Genomic DNA, 20,714 nt, shown 5'->3' on the forward strand with positions numbered 1-20,714 from the left:
TTCTGAGAAAGTACCGTTCTCTGAAGAGGAAGGTGGCTGGCTTTATTAGGAATAAATTTGGATAACTGACCGGTAAGGCTGATGAGCACTGACTTCTTCACTTTTGGACGAGCCAATTTCCTGTTGCACTGTCCTCTCTGTGGGCTGTGTGCAAGACTGTTGGGCTGGGCATAAAGCCACAATTAGCCTCCTACTTCCATATGCTTGGGTTAACTGCCAATTCTTCACTCCAGGCATCTACTTTCAAGCCTCTGCCTTTTAATTAGCAGCAACCAAAGGGATACCGTGAGTGTACCAAATAGCAGTATCATGTTTTATGAGACAACCAAATATGACCTGGGTTATTCTGCATTAAAGACAGGTCCCAAACAAATTGTGAAAAAAAATCCAATTCTTTCAGCAGCAACTTTCTTTTCAGTTCAGAATCAAGCATTTTATATATTAAGTTCCATGCAAATATACTGTTTCTACAGACGCTGAGCTCATCAATCAGAAAGGTCGGCATTTCAGCAGTTCGAATCCCTAGTGCTGCATAATGGAGTGAGCTCCTGCTACTTGTCCCAGCTTCTGCCAACCTAGCAGTTCAAAAACATGTAAAAATGCAAGTAGAAAAATAGGAACCACCTTTGGTGGGAAGATTACAGTGTTCTGTGCACCTCCGGCATTTAGTCATGCCGGCCACATGACCACGGAGATGTCTTTGGACAGTGCTAGCTCTTCGGCTTTGAAACGGAGATAGGCACCACACACTAGAGTCAGGAATGACTAGCACATATGTGTGAGAGGAACCTTTACCTTACTTCTTTCTATATCGGAAGGTCATTTCTGTGAGATGAGACTTCATGAACCCTGCCATAGCTCAAAGCTCTGCCTCAGACTGGGAGTGGTTATGCTACAGCGACTTTATAAGAGGTCTTGTGTTACTTCCTCTAGTTGAAGAACCAACTTCCTGAGGAAGAAGGAATTTCTCTGAACACAGTTTTGCACTTTCTGGGTTTCGTACTGTTGTAAAAACTAATGGCAAAACCTTTCCAATTGCATGCTGTCTTACAAATGCAATGCTTACCTTATAATTCCTGCAGGAAGGACTGAAGGCATTTGTCCCACAAATAAATAATGTATCATCATCTCGTTTTAGAAGAACCTTAATAAAGTTATGACATTCATCCTGCCAAAAGGGTTTAAAAAAGGAAAAGAACTGAACTACTATTCCAGCAATTAACATCATAAATGTTTAATACAATTAAATACAATATACCAATTTGTTTGTTTCAGCAATTTTTCCTGCCATTTGGAAAACAAGGCAACAATGGATTTCCTCAGAGTGGCATTAGAGTAACATGGCTGTCAGGGATTTAAGGATAATACTTGTCTTTTTCTGCTACTGTTTATTGTAGAAAATGTACTTTAATGACAATCATGAATCAAGAATAGGACTTCAGTATGTCTCTATGTATTTATACAATTTATACACTGGTGCATCCCAGGCAGTTTATAGGTATAAAAACAATAATAATAAATAACATATTACATTCAGACATTAAAAGTAAGCGGAAAGGTTGATCCAGATGAGGAAAAATGCCACAGAAAATGCAACTATTGCAGCAGGTGTAAGACACTGCAATACAGGTAATCCTTGTTTAATGAACTGTTGCTCAGCAACCATTCAAAGTTATAAAGGACCCTCTAAAAAGTACTAATGTAGAATTTTTGATGGACACGCACAGACCTGAGGTCATATGACCACATTTTGAGCACCTAGCGACTGGCTCACATTTACAGCTGTGATCACATAAACATGATTTTTGACTTCTTTGGTTGTTGTTTTTTTGCTGATTTCTGATTTGCCAGTTTTTGGCAAAAAATATTCATTGGATAAAATGGATTTACTAATTTACTTAATTAGTGCAGCATTTGCTTAACGACTGCTGTAAAACAGCCAGTGAAGTCAGTGGTCACTTGGTCACAAAAAAGGCATGTGGGTCACATGGTGACCTGCTTAATGACAGCAATTACTTAACAACAATAATTTCAGATTCAATTAGGGTCATTACTACTATTCCAGCAATTAACATCATAAATGTTTAATACAATTAAATACAATATACCAATTTGTTTGTTTCAGCAATTTTTCCTGCCATTTGGAAAACAAGAATTACCAGTACTGGGATTAGACTATAAACATAAAGATGGCTGCATTCTGCACTATGTGAAGTTTTGTGGACAGACCAATGTAGGCATAAGTTCAGTAATCTAATCAGGAGCTAAGAAAACTAAGATCATGGCATATGCCCTCTCAATTCCTGGCAAATAGATGGGGAAGAAATGGAGGTAGTGACAGATTTTATTTTCCTGAGCTCCAAGATTACTGTAGATGGGGACTACAACCAAGAAATTAAAAGACACTTGGTCCTGGGGGGGGAGGGACTATGCAAATCTAGACAGCATACTAAAAAGCAGAGACATCACCCTGCCAACAAAAGTGCATATAGTCAAGGCTATGGTTTTCCCAGTTGCAATGTATGGCTGTGAAAGTTGGTCATAAGAAAGGCTGAGCGCCAAAGAATTGAGGTCTTTGGACTATGGTGCTGGAGAAGACTCCTGTGAGTCCTTTGGACTGCAAGGCGATCAAACCAGTCAGTCCTAGAGGAGATCAATCTCCTGACTGCTCTTTAGAAGGCCAGATTCTGAAGATGAAACTCAAATACTTTGGCCACCTAATGAGAAGGAAGGACTCACTGGAAAAGAGCCTAATGCTGGGAAAGACTGAGGGCAAAGGAAGAAGGGGATGACAGAGAATGAGGTTGCTGGATGGAGTCAACTCCGGGGAATGGCAGGGGATAGGAAGGCTGGAGGAACGTTGTCCATGGGGTCGGAATGGGTCAGACACGACTAACAATAACAACGAAGGACTGATGCTTCTTGTACATTCTGTCTTACTGAACATTATCTGGGTAGAATGGGAAAAAAATAAAACCCACAAAATACATATGATCTAAAATCATTCATAGTTAATCAAACTTTAAATTGCTAAAACATTTTCCTAAGATGATTTGTTCATTGCCTATAAAGACTCTAAACTATGTCAGTTCCTAGTAGAAAGTTAGTAGTGGTAGTAAGCTTCTTAACGCCTCTTCATTTCACAATATTTGACATTTTGGTTATAATGTTTCATTACATTACAAGTAAACTTTTTTTTTTGAAAATTAAAACCTTCAATAAACTGTTGGAAGAAAACAATGGCATGATGCAATCTGTAACACAGAGAACAGTATACGAGAACAGTCAAGCAATTGAACAATGTGGCATCTGCCAGAGAAATGAAATTTGCCTACCTTATGTTTTCCCTTCATTCTGCATGTATCTACATCAAGCTGTCTGGATTTCCATGTCAATTTCTTGAAAGATCAAGAAAGAAATCAATTAGAGCCTGGGGTGTTTGTATTTAATTTCAAAAGGAAAACTAGCTACTGAATATAAAATTATCAAAAACATTCCATGCTTATTCTATGCTTGACTTACTCTAGTACAGAAGCCTTATGGATGTAGAACATTTAGTTAGAAATGACTGCTATTTATGCAATGTATAATACTATACTGTATACACCTACACAAACAGACATACTGTATACAGCACATAAATATACATGCCTTCCAAATAGAGCCATATAATTTTGTACCAATAGAAGAACAACAGAAAATGTATAGCTTAGTATTGAACTGTGGGCTCTATGGCGCTCTCTGAGTTTGGTTGTTTTCTTGCAGACATTTCTTTACTAAACTAGGTAACGTAAGTAGTGTTAAAAGATCTGTGGAGGCTACCTAGTTTTTCTAGCACTGATGTTACCTGGTTTGGTAGTGGAATATCTGTAAGAGTAAGACCAAGCTAAGAAAACACCAAGGACCCCACCTATAATTTTGCTCTGTTTTAACAAAAATTAAAGCATATTCATACAGTATACTAAATATTCCCTATTGCTGTTTGGAAGTAGTGTTTAGTCAAATAAAATGTTTAGGGAAATAAACTGAGTTAGAAATTCTCTCCACTGATTCAAAGTTGTGCAGAGCATACTTGAGCTCATTCTAGAGGAACAAAGAAATATGACCAGAGTTATCTCTTAATTCAAAGCTGGAACGCAGTCTGACAGCTTCTGATATGAGTGCCAGAAAACATGTTTGCATGTAAAAAAAACCTACATTCTCAGGTAGTGTTGGAAAGACCACAGAGCCATTGCTAATTATTATAAATGATTCCAGCTAGAAGGCCAGTGATTTTACCTGTCTAATGTACTTTCAGCAGATTTTACCTGTAAAAAGACTTTCATGAAACTCTAACAATGAGTCAAAAATTGATGCACCTAGGCAAAATTGCCACAGACTGTTTGTCAATGGATCCTGAATGAGAAAAAACAATGAAGAATTGTATTTAAAAGTATCTACTGATGGTGCTTTGCCATCTTAGTCAAGATATGTATATACACTTGCCAATTTTCACTGGAAAAAACAACAAAGAAGTATCTGAATCTCAGTTAAACTGAACATTTCATATGCTGCTCTGATTTTTAGAAATGCTACATTTTAAGGCAAAGGGCCATCAAACATTTACAATAAAACTGAATATTTATTTTACATGGTTCTGGGCCTCAGTTCTCAGAAAAATGGGGAACAGAAATAGGAGATACACTATTTTATGCAGATTTAGCTTCTCACAAAGACATGCACTCCTAGTCAAGCAAGCCATGCAACTTTGGAAGATTTTTTCCACTGTTTTACTCATGCATTTTTCATTCAGAATCCATTGGGAAACTTTTTTTTTCATTTTTGCTTAGATTGTCTTTAAAAAAATCACTTAGATTTTGTAAACCATTCTACCTGAAAATAAATTTCAGCCCAACCTATTTATTGCTCTGCTTGATTTTACTTCATGAGCACAACAGTTTTAAGATACTTGCTCTTAAATAAGAAATATTGAAAATAAATATTTGAACTATTTATAAATATACAACCTGAGTAGCTTGATGTATTGCTACAAACAAATGATATCTAAAATGCCATTAAAGCTAATAGTTATATTAAGATTCTGGGCAGTATTTCCATCCATATCTATAATTCAGTAGTTAAGCATTTTTGCAAGTTAATATTTTTGGTGATATTGCACCCTCCTCCTTTCCTCTCAGCGGTGTCATCTTAGCTTTTAGCTGTATCATCTGTCTTGAATATGATGTAATAGATGACATATAGGATACTAGAAGTGCTCAAGTGCTAAAACAAGTGAGTTGCTTTTAGCCCTTCCTTAACTATATACGTATCCTATTAATTTTGGGATATTTAATCTAGTACTAACAGAAAAAAAATTGTGGCAGCTTTCTAAGTTTTATCTTTAATCTTAAGTATTTGTAGTCTTGGGGAAGAATTGTAAAAATAATAAGATTATTGTGTTTACTATCTATATGTCTATGTATTTAATTCCTTATAAAACGTGATCATTAAACTATTTAAGTGGAGTTTGTTGAGTAACTTATATTTACTATAATAATACAGACGTCAAAGCTGCATGATAAGTAAAAATGTTGGCATGATCATGCGCCTCTATTGTAATGTAAAAATCTTGCTTATAATTTCAGCTAAGTTATTTATCCAAAGTACATAATGAAAATGGCAAATGTATGCACTTTGCTTATATAATCATTGCAATTTTAAAAGCAGGTCTGGAAAACCTGAAGAGCAGGGTATTTTTTCTTATTTATTTTCTACTTTCTTATTTTTACTGTCCTTGACTCGTGAATAGCAGAAACTACTTACTTTGCTAAAATAAATTTCTTCTGTGTGTGATGAATCCATATCAACAGTATAAATATGGTCCCTGTAAACAAAGAGGAAAAAGAATGCCAAGATAAACTCAGATGGTTCATATTTTACAGGAAGAGTGCTTCATGTTCAAATAAATCATTGTCCCTTAGTCAGGAACTAAGGATAATATCAAAGAACACCAGGCAGCATATCTTATGCTTTCTTTGTGTTACAGAAGATAAACAATCAATGCAAATACAACATGAACAATACTGTCATTCTATGCACTATGAATGAACAAAAGGTGTAAAAAGGAATTAACTGAGAAGACAGAGGTTCCCTAAAATCATTTTGGTACAGATTATGTTTTTTGTATATTTGCAAGTACAGAACAAGTCAACCTTGTTCGGAGAATGGGATATATTGTAAGATTGGGATATATTGCAAGATATCTGTAAAGTTTGTATAATTTGGCAAAATATGAGACTCCTATAATCCTTCAACAATATTATCATTGTTAAAAAAAATCCAGCATAGATATTCCTATTAAGAATTGTGGCTCCTAATATGAAAACACATATCTGGACTCAACATGTGTTCATGGACATTATGTTCTTTAAATTAGGGGACTCCATTCCTTGACCTATTATTTTATATTATAGTCTAGTAAGATTTTAGTGGGTGGCAGATACAAGTGATCTTGTCTAAACCTAAAAAGCTAAGCAAGTTCGGGACTGGTTCGAATTTGGATGGGGGAAGAATATCCAATTTTGGGATTGTCAGCTAAAGTTGAAAGTAATAAAATAAACAAGATCATGGATAATCAAGCTGCAGTTGACCCTTGAAACCAATTTTCAAGATTCTTTTGACAAGTACCATTATACAGTATGCTAAAAGATACCAATAGAGCCTTCACAACAATCCTTTCTATCACCATAACACAACCATTTAATTTGAATAGCTGCTATAATCCTAGAGATGCTTGGCTATATGATAGAAAATTACAGCAGTACATACCAGTTCTCTCCCCACCACCACAGATAATGAGATTGGAGACTAAGATCAAGGCAACTTTGAAAGTAGTTAGTTAGTTGTGGAACTAACCCTACAGAAGGGTGTGGAAATTAAGAAAAAGAGCTGGCTACTGAAAAAAAAAAGTACAGCCTGACTCCATCTGAAGCCTTCTAAACAAAGCTCACAGTCCTGGCTACCAGGCTAAGGAGTATAGAGGCAGAGTCCAAGAAGATACATGCCCTATTCTCCAAAGAACCATTCACACAGTGTACTCCCAATTGCTGGGCAACAATAAAGCAACAGAAACCGATCAATACTGGAAAAACATATGGGAGAAAGAAAACTTAAGATAACACTAAAAAAAAAAAGGGGTGTCCAAACTTTTTGCAAGGAGGGCCAGATTTGGTGAGGTGAAAATGTGTGGGTCCGATCATTCAGCCTGACATTCTTTGAACCCTTAACATTAAATGCGAATTAACTACCGTATTTTTCAGAGTATAAGACGCACCAAGATTTTGAAGAGGCAAATTAAAAAGAAGTTTTTGCACTCTCCCCAAAATGGCCCATTTTTCACGAAAATGGGCCTTTTTTTAAAAGAGCATGAATAGCCTTTAAGAGGCTTCTAGAGCGCTCCTAGGGGCTGGGGGGGGGGCAAAGTTGAGCAAAAAATGGCCCATTTTCTGCTCATTTATGCCCTCCACAGCCCCCAGGAGCACTCTGAAAACCTCCTAAAGGCTATGCGCAGCCATTTTGGTGAAGGGGGCAGAGTTTTGGGAGGCAAAAAATGCTGTATTCAGTGTATAAGATGCACCCAGATTTTTAGCCTCTTTTTTGAGGGGAAAAAGATGCATCTTTATACTTCGAAAAATATGGTATTTTATGAAAGACTAAACAAATAACTCCAGTGGGGAGAAGAGGCTGCGGGCCGCTTGAAATTTGAAAAAGGCCACATTTGGCCCCCGGACTGCACTTTGGACATGCCTGCTATAAATGATGTATGTTGAAGGGCATCTTTTCTTTTTTCACAAGCAAAAATCATATAGTAAAACATTTTGGTACATGTAGAACTTTGAACTAAAAGGAGGACCCAAATTGTTGGGGGCAATATGCTGTCTTTGTAGAGAGGGTTGAAAAGCACTGTGAAAAGGTATATAACTCTAAGTGCTATTGCTACCTCCCTGTCCCAATAAATCACATAGGTCACATTGATGTTTATTTTACTTGAAATGCTTGAAGATCTATTATTAGGTCTTTTGGGTGGTATTGAGTGAGCTTGAGGTGCCGGTGTATGCAATGATAATGTGGCTTTGTTTTTAAAAGTTTGTGTCCAAATTCAATAGAAATGTTGTTTGATTTATAATATAAACAGGGATAAAAGCTCACAACATCTTTCTTGCTTTGTTTCTTGTTTTGTCAAACGAATAGTTGAAATGTTTGAAAACTTATCCTGGGACGGTGAGACCTCTTTTAATGTAAGCTGTTTGTGTTCCCTTTTTCTTTCTTTCTTTGAGAGTTTATAAATTAACAAATAAATAAAATTAGATGCCACTTTCTCCTTAGAGACAAATTAAGATCAAAGAATATAGGCCTGCTTCTACATGCTCTTAAACAATGTGAAATATAAGGGAAATATCATTTTATAAAACAGAAGACAGCACTAGTATAATAAAACCTTGTAGCACTGAGCAAAGAATAGGAGGATGAGACTGATAAAAAAGGAGTTTCAGCTACTCACTGTTCTTTCAAATAACATTAACCCTCTCCCTACTACCTGTAAGGGAGTATGTGCTAGGTATTTTAAAATAGTCAGTGTATATAAGGAAATCTCCTCTATTGATACTAGTTTTTAAAAATATATTTGGAGGAAGCAAGGTTAGCAGATTGAAAACATTTGCAGCAAGCCAAAATATAAGCAACATTTTCCCCACATAGAGAAAAGGATTTGTTTATTAAAAAAATCAGCTTTTCTTAAGTTTTTCATGAATTTCCTCCCATTTGAAAGCAGCTTTCTTTCTAAAATGCCATGCTGAGAAAGGTGTGTCGATATTTATTTTTATATTGCTTAATCTTCTGGGAAAACTGCCATTTACTTTTATGACAAGTTTAATGCTTATTATTTTCTTGAATACATTGGTAGAACTTTGATCCAAAGTTAATACAAAGCTACTATTTTGTTTGGTTTTTATTTTACAGAGAAAACAGTGCGTCCTCATTCTGCAGATTTTCATTGTAAAGCTCTGGCAAAATAGATTAAAAACAAAAACATGCATTAGTATGACAAGTTAATAAGTGATTATCCCTGGCAATATCTAAAAAAAAAAAGTTCTATTTACCCTCAGTTAGAAGTTTTGTATATACTGAATGCCAGGAAAAAAAATAACACTGTAAGGTTCAGCACAGCATTATGTTTAACTCCCTTCTAACTGAGGAACACTATAAGGACTTATGACAGATTTGCCAGTCAATTGTCAGAAAAAGTAAAAGCCAGAATTATGGACCTATGTGAACTCTGATTTCCAGATAAGTAAAAAAAAAAAAAAAAAAGCTTCCACTGATCCACAGATGTTTCCATACAAGAATTGCCAAACACTAAAAAGGTTTGCTAAACTGAATATATAAATCTATGCCGTTTTGTTTTATATTGATGCTCTCCGTCATCCTGATTTTGCAAATTCATTTTTTTATACAAATAAACTAATTCTAGCACTTCTGGTTTTCCCACCTGCAGTTAGAAGTGCTGCCGCAGATGTTATTATGCCACACTTGTGCAGGGAAAGAAAATGTAAATAATGCTGCCTTTTTCTAACCCGTGGCCACAGCTATGGGCATTAAATGCATGCTAAGATTCTGGTGTGCACCAGGGAGGTATGATAAATTACCAAAAGATGTAGTGGGAGAGAGAAAGGCAAAACGAACACCTGAAAAATTAAGTGATTTTTGTGAAGATGGCAAGAAGAAAAAAAAATCAGTCTTCTCCTGTAGCTATTATAAGAAACATTATTTAATTATTCAAATTCTGCTTGTCTTTCATGTACTTCATATTCTCTTCAACACTTGCCTCATACCAGCAAAATGATCTAACCTTCTTATGACATTTTTGGGGGGGCAATAAGAGTCTAAAGAATATAAAGAGATTGCTTCCTGGCCCCTTGAGAGTTCAGATTGCAATAGTTTAGTAAAGCTAGCCATCCAGGGGATTTTGCAGTTTATACTTAATGACATAAGTGCTCCAAGGATTCACTACCACTTTAGAGGATTTCATGTGGGAACTATTAGTATGTCTTACCAGCTTGGAGAAAGACATGTTTATTGGAGTTTCTTTAAGCTAGTTACAGTTTCTCCAAATGTTATACTTACAGAATTAACTGTGCTCTTGCCTTAAGCCAGATTGCAACCCTATCTAGCATCCAAGTATAAAGGACTGTAGGGGTAAATGTTCCTGGGATACAGCTAGGTTCTGTTGCAAACCCCAAAGCTGAGAAAGAATGCATTGCCTTCAAAAGTAATGAAACAAGGAAATACAGTGACATTTATCTTCGTTCAAAACAAATTGGGGATACATTAGCAAAGGACTGAACAGGGAAAACTGGAACTTTGTGGATGCTTGGTTCTGCAGAAGAGATGAAAACTCATCAGCTTCTCTGTCCAATTAAAAATGGAGAGGGGAAAATTATGTAAGATTATGGGAACAGCTACAATCAGTGAAATATAACTAGAGCTCTTATGGACAATAATTGAGTTATACAAAGCACCTTATGTCTTGATGGTGAATCAGAGACTATACTAATGCTGTTGAATTGCAATTTACAGCAATAGTTATCAGTAGCAACAGTTTAGCAATGGGGGTTCCATTCCTGACCTAGTTTAGGGTGAAACAATGACTTTCACATGATTTGTCCAAGAAACACTTTCTATATTACGTAGTCTCGATCATCATCCATCTGCGCCCGCACACTGCTGCTGGTTTTGTCATTTATTCTAAGAAGAACATTAAGTTCATTCATGAAACTGGCTGATCCTTTATGCCTTTCCCCTCAGGTTGGAGTACAGTGCTAATTAACAATGAGTACATAACTTTCTGCAATTGCACATGGTAAAAAAAAATAATTTTTAACATGATATTTATCCTCACTAGAGGGTCATTCCATTCTGCAATTCCCAATAAGCAGTTAAGCAGCTTCAGGGTTTGTTAACAATGCAAACAAACAAAATATACTGTGTTACATTACTTCTTCCTTGGTGTAGCAGGGAATGTTCAAATTCTTAAGTTAACACATTGTAATCGGGGCTCGATGGTTTGTCATTGCATTCTATGCAAAATATACCTGCGACATGCACAGGCAGTTATGTTCTACACAATATTCAATGTGGAGGCAGAAAGCCTACATTTTCATGTAAATACATTAATCTTTTCCAACAAGAAGAAACTGAATTTCTTGCAAAGGAAGCAGCGCAGTAGAGAAAAGCATCTGAATCACTGGTCCAATAAATGGGTGAATGGGTATATATTTATTACTCTATGAATCCCTATTTTAAAACACCTCCCTTTGTTATCAGAAAGCAAAATAGATTCTCAAAACATTCAAATAATTTGGAGCACATTTGGCTTGTGCATTAACTGAAATGCTGACACCATCAGGCACACCTAATACAATCTCTGCCAAAAAGAAAAAGTGAAAAACAAACTTCTGGGACAGACAATTAAAGGATGAGAAATAAGATATGTGGCTATTAACTACCTCTTTAAATAATGGCAAGATGATGGGCAGACACCTAACAAGTGCCAGGCAAACCTTGAATGGAAGTAACTTTTCATGCAGTAACTATGTAAAATTAAAAAAAATGCTGCTTATTTTGTGTAAAAAATGCCATACAAAGTTGCTTATTAAATTCCTTTCATTGGAATTCATAGTTGTCACTGTTACGCCACACTGCAAAAGCAGAAGCAGTTATTAATTTTCATTCTTAATAGTTATCAAAATGTGATTCACTTTTTAAAGTTTATTACCTAAAGATGAAAGGGACTTTTGCTCCATTTTATCCTTGTTCTTTTTTTTAAAAAAAGAATAATTTTTAGAATAGAGACATTTTTGTATAATTTCAGTGCAGCAAAACATGTTTTTGTACTGATGAATGCCGAATAGTCTAAAAACCTTCACTTTGACATCTTTTCAGGTGATAATTTTGATAATCCTGAACTGACCCAAGTCTCAGAAGTGCTCAGAGGAATAGAAGTGACAATGTGCAGAAGGCTCCTCCAAAGCTAGTAGAGTAATGTTCTTATACTCAGAAACATAGCAGAAACAGTAGTAATAGTAAAGCAGAGCGCGAACAGGGCGCTCCCATGATCAATAAAGAGATCCGGTGGACCTCTTTATGGAAAAGGAGGTTTAGGAAATGATCAGCTAGGCCAAAGTTGCCTTTCCTGTAAGATAAAAGGTCAAAAATTGTTCTGTCATTTTAGAGTGCAAGACATGGAACTTAAATCACAATAAGACAGATTCCAAACGTAATGCCAGAAAAAAGAAATTAACCATAAAAGCAAGAGTTAGACAGCCATCTGTCAAGAATGTCCTCTGAGCAGCTGTTGGAGTTTTGACCTTAAAGGACCTTTCCAATTCTATAAAAATACATTTAGCCTAGACACAATTTAGACATGGTCCAATGCGGATTGTTTTAGTTAATATGATGTTTGCATTTTCAGCTTAATTAAATACTTGATGCATGATTGGTTTATTATCGTTGAAAATATTCCTTAGGTTTCTTTAAAAGAAATTTTTATTCTACTGAAGGATGTCCAAGTCCAGCAGATGGCAAAAACTTAGAATAACTTTCAAACCACCAACTAACATCTTCACGTGTTGAAGTTGTTGAGACCATCTTTTAAGTGGTTTATTTAATCTAATGCCTCTGTTTTTGAATAATACTATTCTGTAATAATTTTTACTAATTCCATTTACAGTTGCTATTTTAAATTGGCCTAATTTTTACTGGAAAACCATGTTAAATCTTCTGCAATAGAATACAGATTAACATATGCTCACATTCAGTTCTGGAAGAGGTTGCTACTAGAAATCCTTTTGAAATAATTCCCCTACTTATCCACAATAACTGGTCACAGGAAGGCATCACTAGAGACAAACTATTTGCATGCAAGCTCAAATCATCCCAAGTGAGTAATAAAATGTGGGGTGAGATATCTACTACATATTAGTTTCCCATGGATAGCAAGTGTATACACACTTACCAGCTAATGTAAGTGACTACGGCTTGTCTTCAGATGGTCACATAAAAAGGTCCTTATACAGAAGCTCTTAAAGGGTTTTTTAAAGCATAGTATACAACATATTTTGAATCAATTAAGAAAACCTGAGTTGTCACAGTAGAGAGTTAATAATGACCTGCTAAGCAATTAATTTCCACTCAAGGAATTCTAGAAGTGCTTTAGGCAGTGGTACATCAAGTGGTGGTGATAATATCTGCATCAGCTGCGGACCCAAAAGGGCCAATGGTGAACTTCCTGTTTCTAGTCCGAGGCCTTAACCAATATAGCAAACAGTCTCTTAGTAATGAACTGATATGGATATTTAAAAATATTCATAATGGATGTCAAATGTGCTTGATATGCCACTGGCTTTAGGAGACATCCATCCTTTTCACAGTCCATATTTTATTTCACATTACTGAAAAATATTTGCTCCTAATTGTGACTTGTTTTCTTTTTTTGTAATAAGACCTCTGAAAGTTATTAGAGACTGGCCAAGAGGCAACCCCACACAGTATATGAGATTTTAAAGATAAAATAAAAAAGTTTGCTCATAATTTGCACAATGCGATACAGATAAATTTCAAATGTGTCAAATATAAAAATACACATATTTTCCATTCTTTTCTGTCTGGTTCTTTCTTTGCTATAATTTTAAAAAATAAATGGTTAAACTACCATCGTTAAAATTTAATTTTATAACTTTGCAGAATGTACAACATTGTTGCTTATTTTCCAAAATAGGCAATTAGTTGCTTTTATAAACACAGGAGAATGATGCCAATATTCCAAATGAATGAGTAACTACTATGCCTATTTACTGCTCCACCACATGGTATATACCAGCTGCAAGGGAGCAACAGTGACAGAGGGCTATTGCTTCATGCTCAAGTTGCTAAGCTTCCTGAATTCCTATAATTGGCCATTGTCCAATACAGAATATTGGCCTAGATTGGTCCAGTGAGACTCTTTTTAAGTTCTTATATACTAGATAAATATGTAAATTGGGTTGGTAACAGCTGAAGCTATCAGCTAGCGCCTTTTGATCAGCAGCATTACTAAGGAAATACAAGTGAAGGAATATAAATGCATTCTGACTAGCGTGCCAAATGTGTAAGTTGATGGGGAGAGCTTGATTTTTCACAGTCTATAGAACAACTGCCAATTGTTCCTATTTTTCAGTTCTGAGGGAATGTTCTCCTTGTGAAGAATTAAGCAACCTGGTAGTCTGCAGATTTTTTTGGGCCTCAATTTCCATCAATCTCAGCCAGCATTGCTAATGTGAAGGAACTGTAAAAACTTCCATTAAAAACATCTGGAAGGCCAATAAGTGTCTGCTTCTGCGATCATAAAATTATTGTTATTTTTTCTAAGATTTCTATCCAGAGTCATATCTGTTCATTTCAGATATAGATTAAAATAGGGATGGGCAACCTGAAACATCCTTTTCATAATTCACGAAAGACCCAAGCCTATGCTATAGAACCAATCTGCCAAATAACTGTAATGCAATCTTCCATTCAAAGGAATAAATTAATACAGAAAGCGTTCAATGGCCTTTTTTTTTCAGCTACCGTATTTTTCGCCCTATAAGACGCACTTTTTTACTCCAAAAAAGAGGGTGAAAATCTGGTTGCGTCTTATAGGCTGAATGTAGCCACCTGGGCAGTGGTGGGTTTCTGCTGGTTGGTCAATGAACCTAGAAGCCCCGCCCCTGTAACTCACTCGCAAGTCCATGGCATTTTTTTGCATTGGGGCTCGTCCTTCTTTTTAAGCAGGCAGCTATCAGAGAGAAGAAGGCAGCGCTTGTGCAGCCGAATGGGAATCCTCCCATTGAAAACAGCGCTGAGTGGGGTGGGGAATCCTTGCTTTCCTCCTCTCAGGGATCTTTTGGGAAGGAAAAAGTGAGGTGGGGAATCCTCCCATTGAAAACAGCACTGAGTGGGGTGGGGAATCCTTGCTTTCCTCCTCTCAGGGATCTTTTGGGAAGGAAAAAGTGAGGTGGGGAATCCTCCCATTGAAAACAGCGCTGAGTGGGGTGGGGAATCCTTGCTTTCCTCCTCTCAGGGATCTTTTGGGAAGGAAAAAGTGAGGTGGGGAATCCTCCCATTGAAAACAACGCTGAGTGGGGTGGGGAATCCTTGCTTTCCTCCTCTCAGGGATCTTTTGGGAAGGAAAAAGTGAGGTGGGGAATCCTCCCATTGAAAACAGCACTGAGTGGGGTGGGGAATCCTCCAGTTCCTCCTCTCAAAATGGGAGGCCCCCATCTCTTTGCACCCTTCAATCCGTCTCTCTCTCCCTCTGACGTCCCCCAATGGCTCAGTGTGAAAAACCGGGAAAGAGGAAAAGGAGGAGGAAGGAAAGGGGGGAGAGAAACGGGGGGGGGGAGGAAGAGAGAGAATCTCTCCCTTAAAGATCGCCTGCTTAAAGATCCTGCTTAAAAAGAAGCCTCGCTGCCTTTTTCTCTCTGATAGCTGCCTGCTTAAAAAGAAGGACGAGCCTGAGAGGAGGAACTGGAGGATTCCCCACCCCACTCAGTGCTGTTTTCAATGGGAGGATTCCCCACCTCACTTTTTCCTTCCCAAAAGATCCCTGAGAGGAAGAAAGCAAGGATTCCCCACCCCACTCAGTGCTGTTTTCAATGGGAGGATTCCCCACCTCACTTTTTCCTTCCCAAAAGATCCCTGAGAGGAGGAAAGCAAGGATTCCCCACCCCACTCAGCGCTGTTTTCAATGGGAGGATTCCACACCTCACTTTTTCCTTTCCAAAAGATCCCTGAGAGGAGGAAAGCAAGGATTCCCCACCCCACTCAGCGCTGTTTTCAATGGGAGGATTCCCCACCCCACTTTTTCCTTCCCAAAAGATCCCTGAGAGGAGGAAAGCAAGGATTCCCCACCTCACTCAGTGCTGTTTTCAATGGGAGGCTTTTCCCCCTCTCAGCTCTTTCACTTCCCAAAAGATCTCTAAGAGGGGGAAAGGGAGGATTCCCCACCTCACTCAGCGCTGTTTTCAATGGGAGACTTTCAATGGGAGAGACACACACACAGACACACACACACACACACACACACACACAGTGAGTGATTGAGTGAGTGACAGACAGACAGACAGACACACACACACACGTACACACAGAGTGACAGACAGAGAGGAAGGGAGGAGAGAGAAACACAGAGAGAGGGAGGGAGGGAGGGAGAGTGAGAGACAGACAGACACACACATACAGAGTGACAGATGGAGGAGGGAGGAGAGAGAGAGACACAGATACAGAGACAGACAGACAGACACACAGAAAGAATGACAGAAAGAGACAGAGAGGGGGGAGGGAGAGAGAGACAAAGAGCTACACACAGAGAGAGAGACAGACAGACAGACACACAGAGAAACAGAAAGAGAGAGAAAGAGAAAGAAAGGTAGAAAGAATGAAAAAAGAAAAGAAAAAAAAGAAAGTGGGAGAGAGAGATGAAAGAAACAAACAAAGAAAGAAAACTTATGACCAAATTGAGTCCAAAATTGAGTGGCAATTGAGCCCAAACATCTTTTTTTTCTAGATTTTCCTCCTTTAAAATTGGGTGCGTCTTATATTCCGGAGCATCTTATAGGGCGAAAAATACGGTACTTAAAACAACCTGACTCCACTTTCAAAACAAAACTCTTCCAATATGGTCCAGGAAGCATTCACTAGTTATCTTGATCCTATCAATTAGTACTAGAAATAAGTTGTTTTCTATTTTGGTCAGCCCACCTGAAGTTTTCCAGATGTGCTGGCCTGCAATTCCCATCCCATCCCCAACTGAAAATGATGGAAGATGTAATCTAAGCCATCTGGAAAATGTCAGGTTAGGGAAGATTATCATAAATCAATGGTTTAGCTCTGTAGAAATAATTTTCCAGCATGTAAATTTATCTGCCCTGTAGTGAATGGGTATGATGCACTGTCATGCTACTTTGAAGAGTTAAGAATCCCAATTTTCTATTGTAATATGCAGAATACTTCTTATACTACAAATCCCAGTAACTTTCTTCAAAAAATATCAATGTGAAGAACTTGATATATTATATCAAAACTAGCAAACAACACAAAATAGTGGCAATGTCAGCCTACTACATAGATCAGATTTGAATCTGGAGGTATACTTCAAAACAGAGAGTGAGACTGATTTATGCAGTGATTAAGTGATGGACCCAAATTCACAGGGAACTTTTTAAGACTTTATAATATCTGTAATGTGTACTATTCTTGTTTTGAATTAGAAATAAATCTAATTGAACATTGTGTAACACAATTCCACCATTAACAGAATGGACTGGTGCAACTTTATTTCTCTCCTAAGGCCACCATGTTCTCAAACTATACACCACAGAATTCTTAAGTTTATGAAAATAATGTTGTCCCATAGGTGAATATTGAACTTATGTAAGTGCTGCCTGCACAATGCCATGGGGCTTGTGCACAGTTTGGGAAGCTGAGCAAAGCCATTTTTGCAGTGTTTCTTTTTTTTAAGGAAGCAAACGGCCTTTCAGTGGCCAGAACTTGAATCTTCTTGCTTCATAAAGAAACCAAGGGAGGGAACATGAAATATACTTACAACGGGAAACTATTGAGATTTAAATACAGAATCACAAATTGGGAGCATGTAAGGATGTATAATTATATAAATATAATGATGAGAATAGCTGGGAATTGTAACCAGGTCTACATCTCAGCCAAAAATAAGTTCGGGGGTGGCGGGGGGTGGGATTAAAAGCACAATGACTATATATGTATACTTTTTTGTTCTCTTTTTTTAAAGGAGGAAGATATATGTCAAAATTAAATATGTATATTGAAAAGGAATTATAAACACCATCAACATAAAATGGAGCTAGCTCAGAAGCAGAAACACATCAAGTAAATGAGATGAAGAGTGTGAAGTAGAGGGGAGAGATAAGGGAAGAAGAGAGGGATAGGAGAGAGGACGGGGGGGAGGAGAGAAAGGAGTGGAAAGGGGAGAGAGGAGAAGGGGAGAGGAAGTAGAGAAGGAAAGGATGATAGAGGGTAGGGAGGGGGAGGAGAGAGGGAGAAGAAACTGATGGTAAGGTGAATTTATGTAAACATTTAATAATACAATATGATGTTGGCTATGTAATAGTATACATGTTATATGTTATGAAAATGGAAAAATAAAAAAAAACTTTTTAAAAAATTAAAAAAGGAAATGGAAACCAATTTCCTTTTGAAAAACAATAAAGGAAAAGAAGACCAAGAGTGAGACATCAATTAATCTGCCATTCTTGTATCCTCTTATTGGACAGTTGAAGATAACTTAGACTAGCAATTTGGAGAAACTGAACACAGGCAACTACCGTATGCCGCTTGAGAGAATGTGAGCAGCTTGAGGAGGAAATAAACATAAAACCTCATCCAAATTTTGTTAAGATGCTAGATATCACCCAAAGAAGACATTAATGAAACCCAGCCCTACAATTCTGCTTGTATATATGCTAAAACCAAGGCACTTATTGAACAATACTAACCGAGCAGCAACATAGAGGGTTCTGTCCATTATCATGAGCAACTGGATGTCAAGTCTGTGCCTTTGTGGAGTGTTGTGTCCCGGTTTGTGACCCACGAACACTGGATACTGTTTTGTATCTATGAAACGCAGAGAAGATTGAAAGAAAAGCAATTAAAAAAATAAGGACAGTGACAGACAGATCCCTAGTTGCTATAATTAACATGGTTCTAATTAAAGTTAAATTGCACACAACAATCTAATTGACCACAATCTTCTGATTTGTAAGAACATCATCATCATTTTTTCCTCTTCAGAACATGATTATTTAATGACCCTTTAATCCCCTTATTCAGGGTGGAGTTGGGTGATGCCTGACTGGAACCGAGCATTTACTGGCCAGATGCCTTCCTAACGCCTATGCGGAGTTTGCAGCAGATATTTTTTCTTTGCACCCTGATAGAAAAACATCTGCCTAGCATTGAACTTTTAACTTTCCAGATGGGAGGCGAGTGGCTTCACCTCTAGACCACCGTGCTTCTCCTTTCCTTCAGAACATGATGCCCTTCAGAAATGCTACATACATCTCCCATCATCCTTGATAATTGCTTATAGTTCACAGGGGTGGTGACATTTGTAGTTCTACATATCTAGACCGCCTATGTTAAGATAATTTCCTTTGGGGATTTCAATATTTAACACTTATAAGTAGCTTCCTTGTCAATCTTTGCAGCAGTCTATATAGTTAGAATTTAGCTTTGTGAAGTTGATCTGTCAGGATAAAATGCTGTCCTGGAACCTATCAATTTGTCCAATAGCCATACTGTCTTGTAAATAGAAGAAATGGACAGGATTACAGGCTGCTTGCAAGGGTAACACACTAATCATATTTCTGGGAAGGATGAGACAGATTCATTCAATGAACTTTTAAATAATTTCAGTTTTCTACTAGTGAAGAGAATTTATTTTTATTTCCTTGGCAGACTGTCTTGTAAGGATTTCATTGGAAGTAAATTAAATTCTGCTTTGCTTTATTATGTTACAAAATGTTTCAAGTCCCTCAAATGGAGGCAAACCTTGTAAACGTTTAGAAGCAATAGATACTCTGTCCAATTCAATAAGTTTGTGTTCACATACTTTTTAAAGCTCAAGTACACTATGACAAAAATAGAACCTTTTTGGCTACAAAAGCAAAAACATTTGAATGACTGTTAATAATCCAAAATGGAAAGAGATAAATAAATAATAATAGAAGTAAAAGGGAGACTAGTGTGCCTGATAAAATAAGAGAACTAAGGAAAATGACTTGCAGTTCAGTACCTTATTGCTCAATGTCAGAGAAAATAACCCTCAAACCCAGAAATCATGTCAAACTTACTAATCATGACTAATCATGGCCACCCACTAAAACACTAGACCCAGTTTTCCACCATTCTTAGCGGAGAACAAGGCTCGTTTAGGTTTAATGCAGAAAACACTTATGTGCCTATTCTTCCTCCACTCATAAAATCCTAGTCCCCTTCCAATACTTCTGCTTCTCTATCTTCTTCCCTCTCCTTCTCTCCCTCCTCTCTCTGTATCTGTAGCTGAAGAATAATTTCACAAATCTGAACAAGATTTAGAGACAGAAATGATAACTAAGAGTTATTCTACATTTATAGACCGGCTCAGAAGACAGTGGTTTTGTGAATTGTTTTGCATCAACTAATAGTGGTAGGGAATCTGAAAAAAATCTACTGTAGATGCCCGGAGAGGGTGCAAAGGAAAGGATGTTTTTGCGCTGCTAATGTTGGCAGTCCTTAATCTTGCTTGGCAATAAACTATGACCAGACATTGGGAAGGGAAGGAGGAAAATTATATTCCAGCCTTCCATACTTACAGTTGCCATGCGAAATACTGATTGGCTCAGGATCTTCTGGAAAATCGGCCCCAGCAAAGTGTAGCAGTGTGAAATATAGCAGCAAGGCTTCTGACCTCATAGTAGTTCAACTGGGAAACTAATCCTTCACTTCACCCTGTGAAAGACAAACAAGATAATGAAAGATCAATTGGTACTTAGATACTATAAACCAATCAACATTGATAACTTTAACATTGGTAACTTTTACTAGCTTTCGTAGCAGTAGCAATAGCACATATATACCACTTC

The 20,714-nt window shown here is 37.2% G+C and overlaps 1 protein-coding gene across 6 annotated transcripts in view; it reads right to left on the minus strand.

Annotated features, from left to right (window-relative positions):
* The window catches only part of SEMA6A (semaphorin 6A), a 177,316-nt gene that overhangs the window by 63,766 nt on the left and 92,836 nt on the right, over positions 1 to 20,714 (minus strand). For all 6 annotated transcript variants that reach the window (XM_081943595.1, XM_081943598.1, XM_081943596.1 and 3 more), the window contains exons 2-6: positions 20,445 to 20,580; positions 18,588 to 18,705; positions 5,803 to 5,863; positions 3,336 to 3,398; positions 1,067 to 1,168 (exon numbers count right to left, since the gene is read on the minus strand). In XM_081943595.1, the coding sequence (XP_081799721.1) occupies positions 1,067 to 1,168; positions 3,336 to 3,398; positions 5,803 to 5,863; positions 18,588 to 18,705; positions 20,445 to 20,544 (444 nt within the window). In that variant the 5' untranslated portion in view covers positions 20,545 to 20,580. The remainder of the gene's footprint in view (positions 1 to 1,066; positions 1,169 to 3,335; positions 3,399 to 5,802; positions 5,864 to 18,587; positions 18,706 to 20,444; positions 20,581 to 20,714) is intronic.

Source organism: Natrix helvetica (genome assembly GCF_964273705.1).
Source record: "Natrix helvetica genome assembly, chromosome: 2".
Classification (NCBI taxonomy): domain Eukaryota; kingdom Metazoa; phylum Chordata; class Lepidosauria; order Squamata; family Natricidae; genus Natrix; species Natrix helvetica.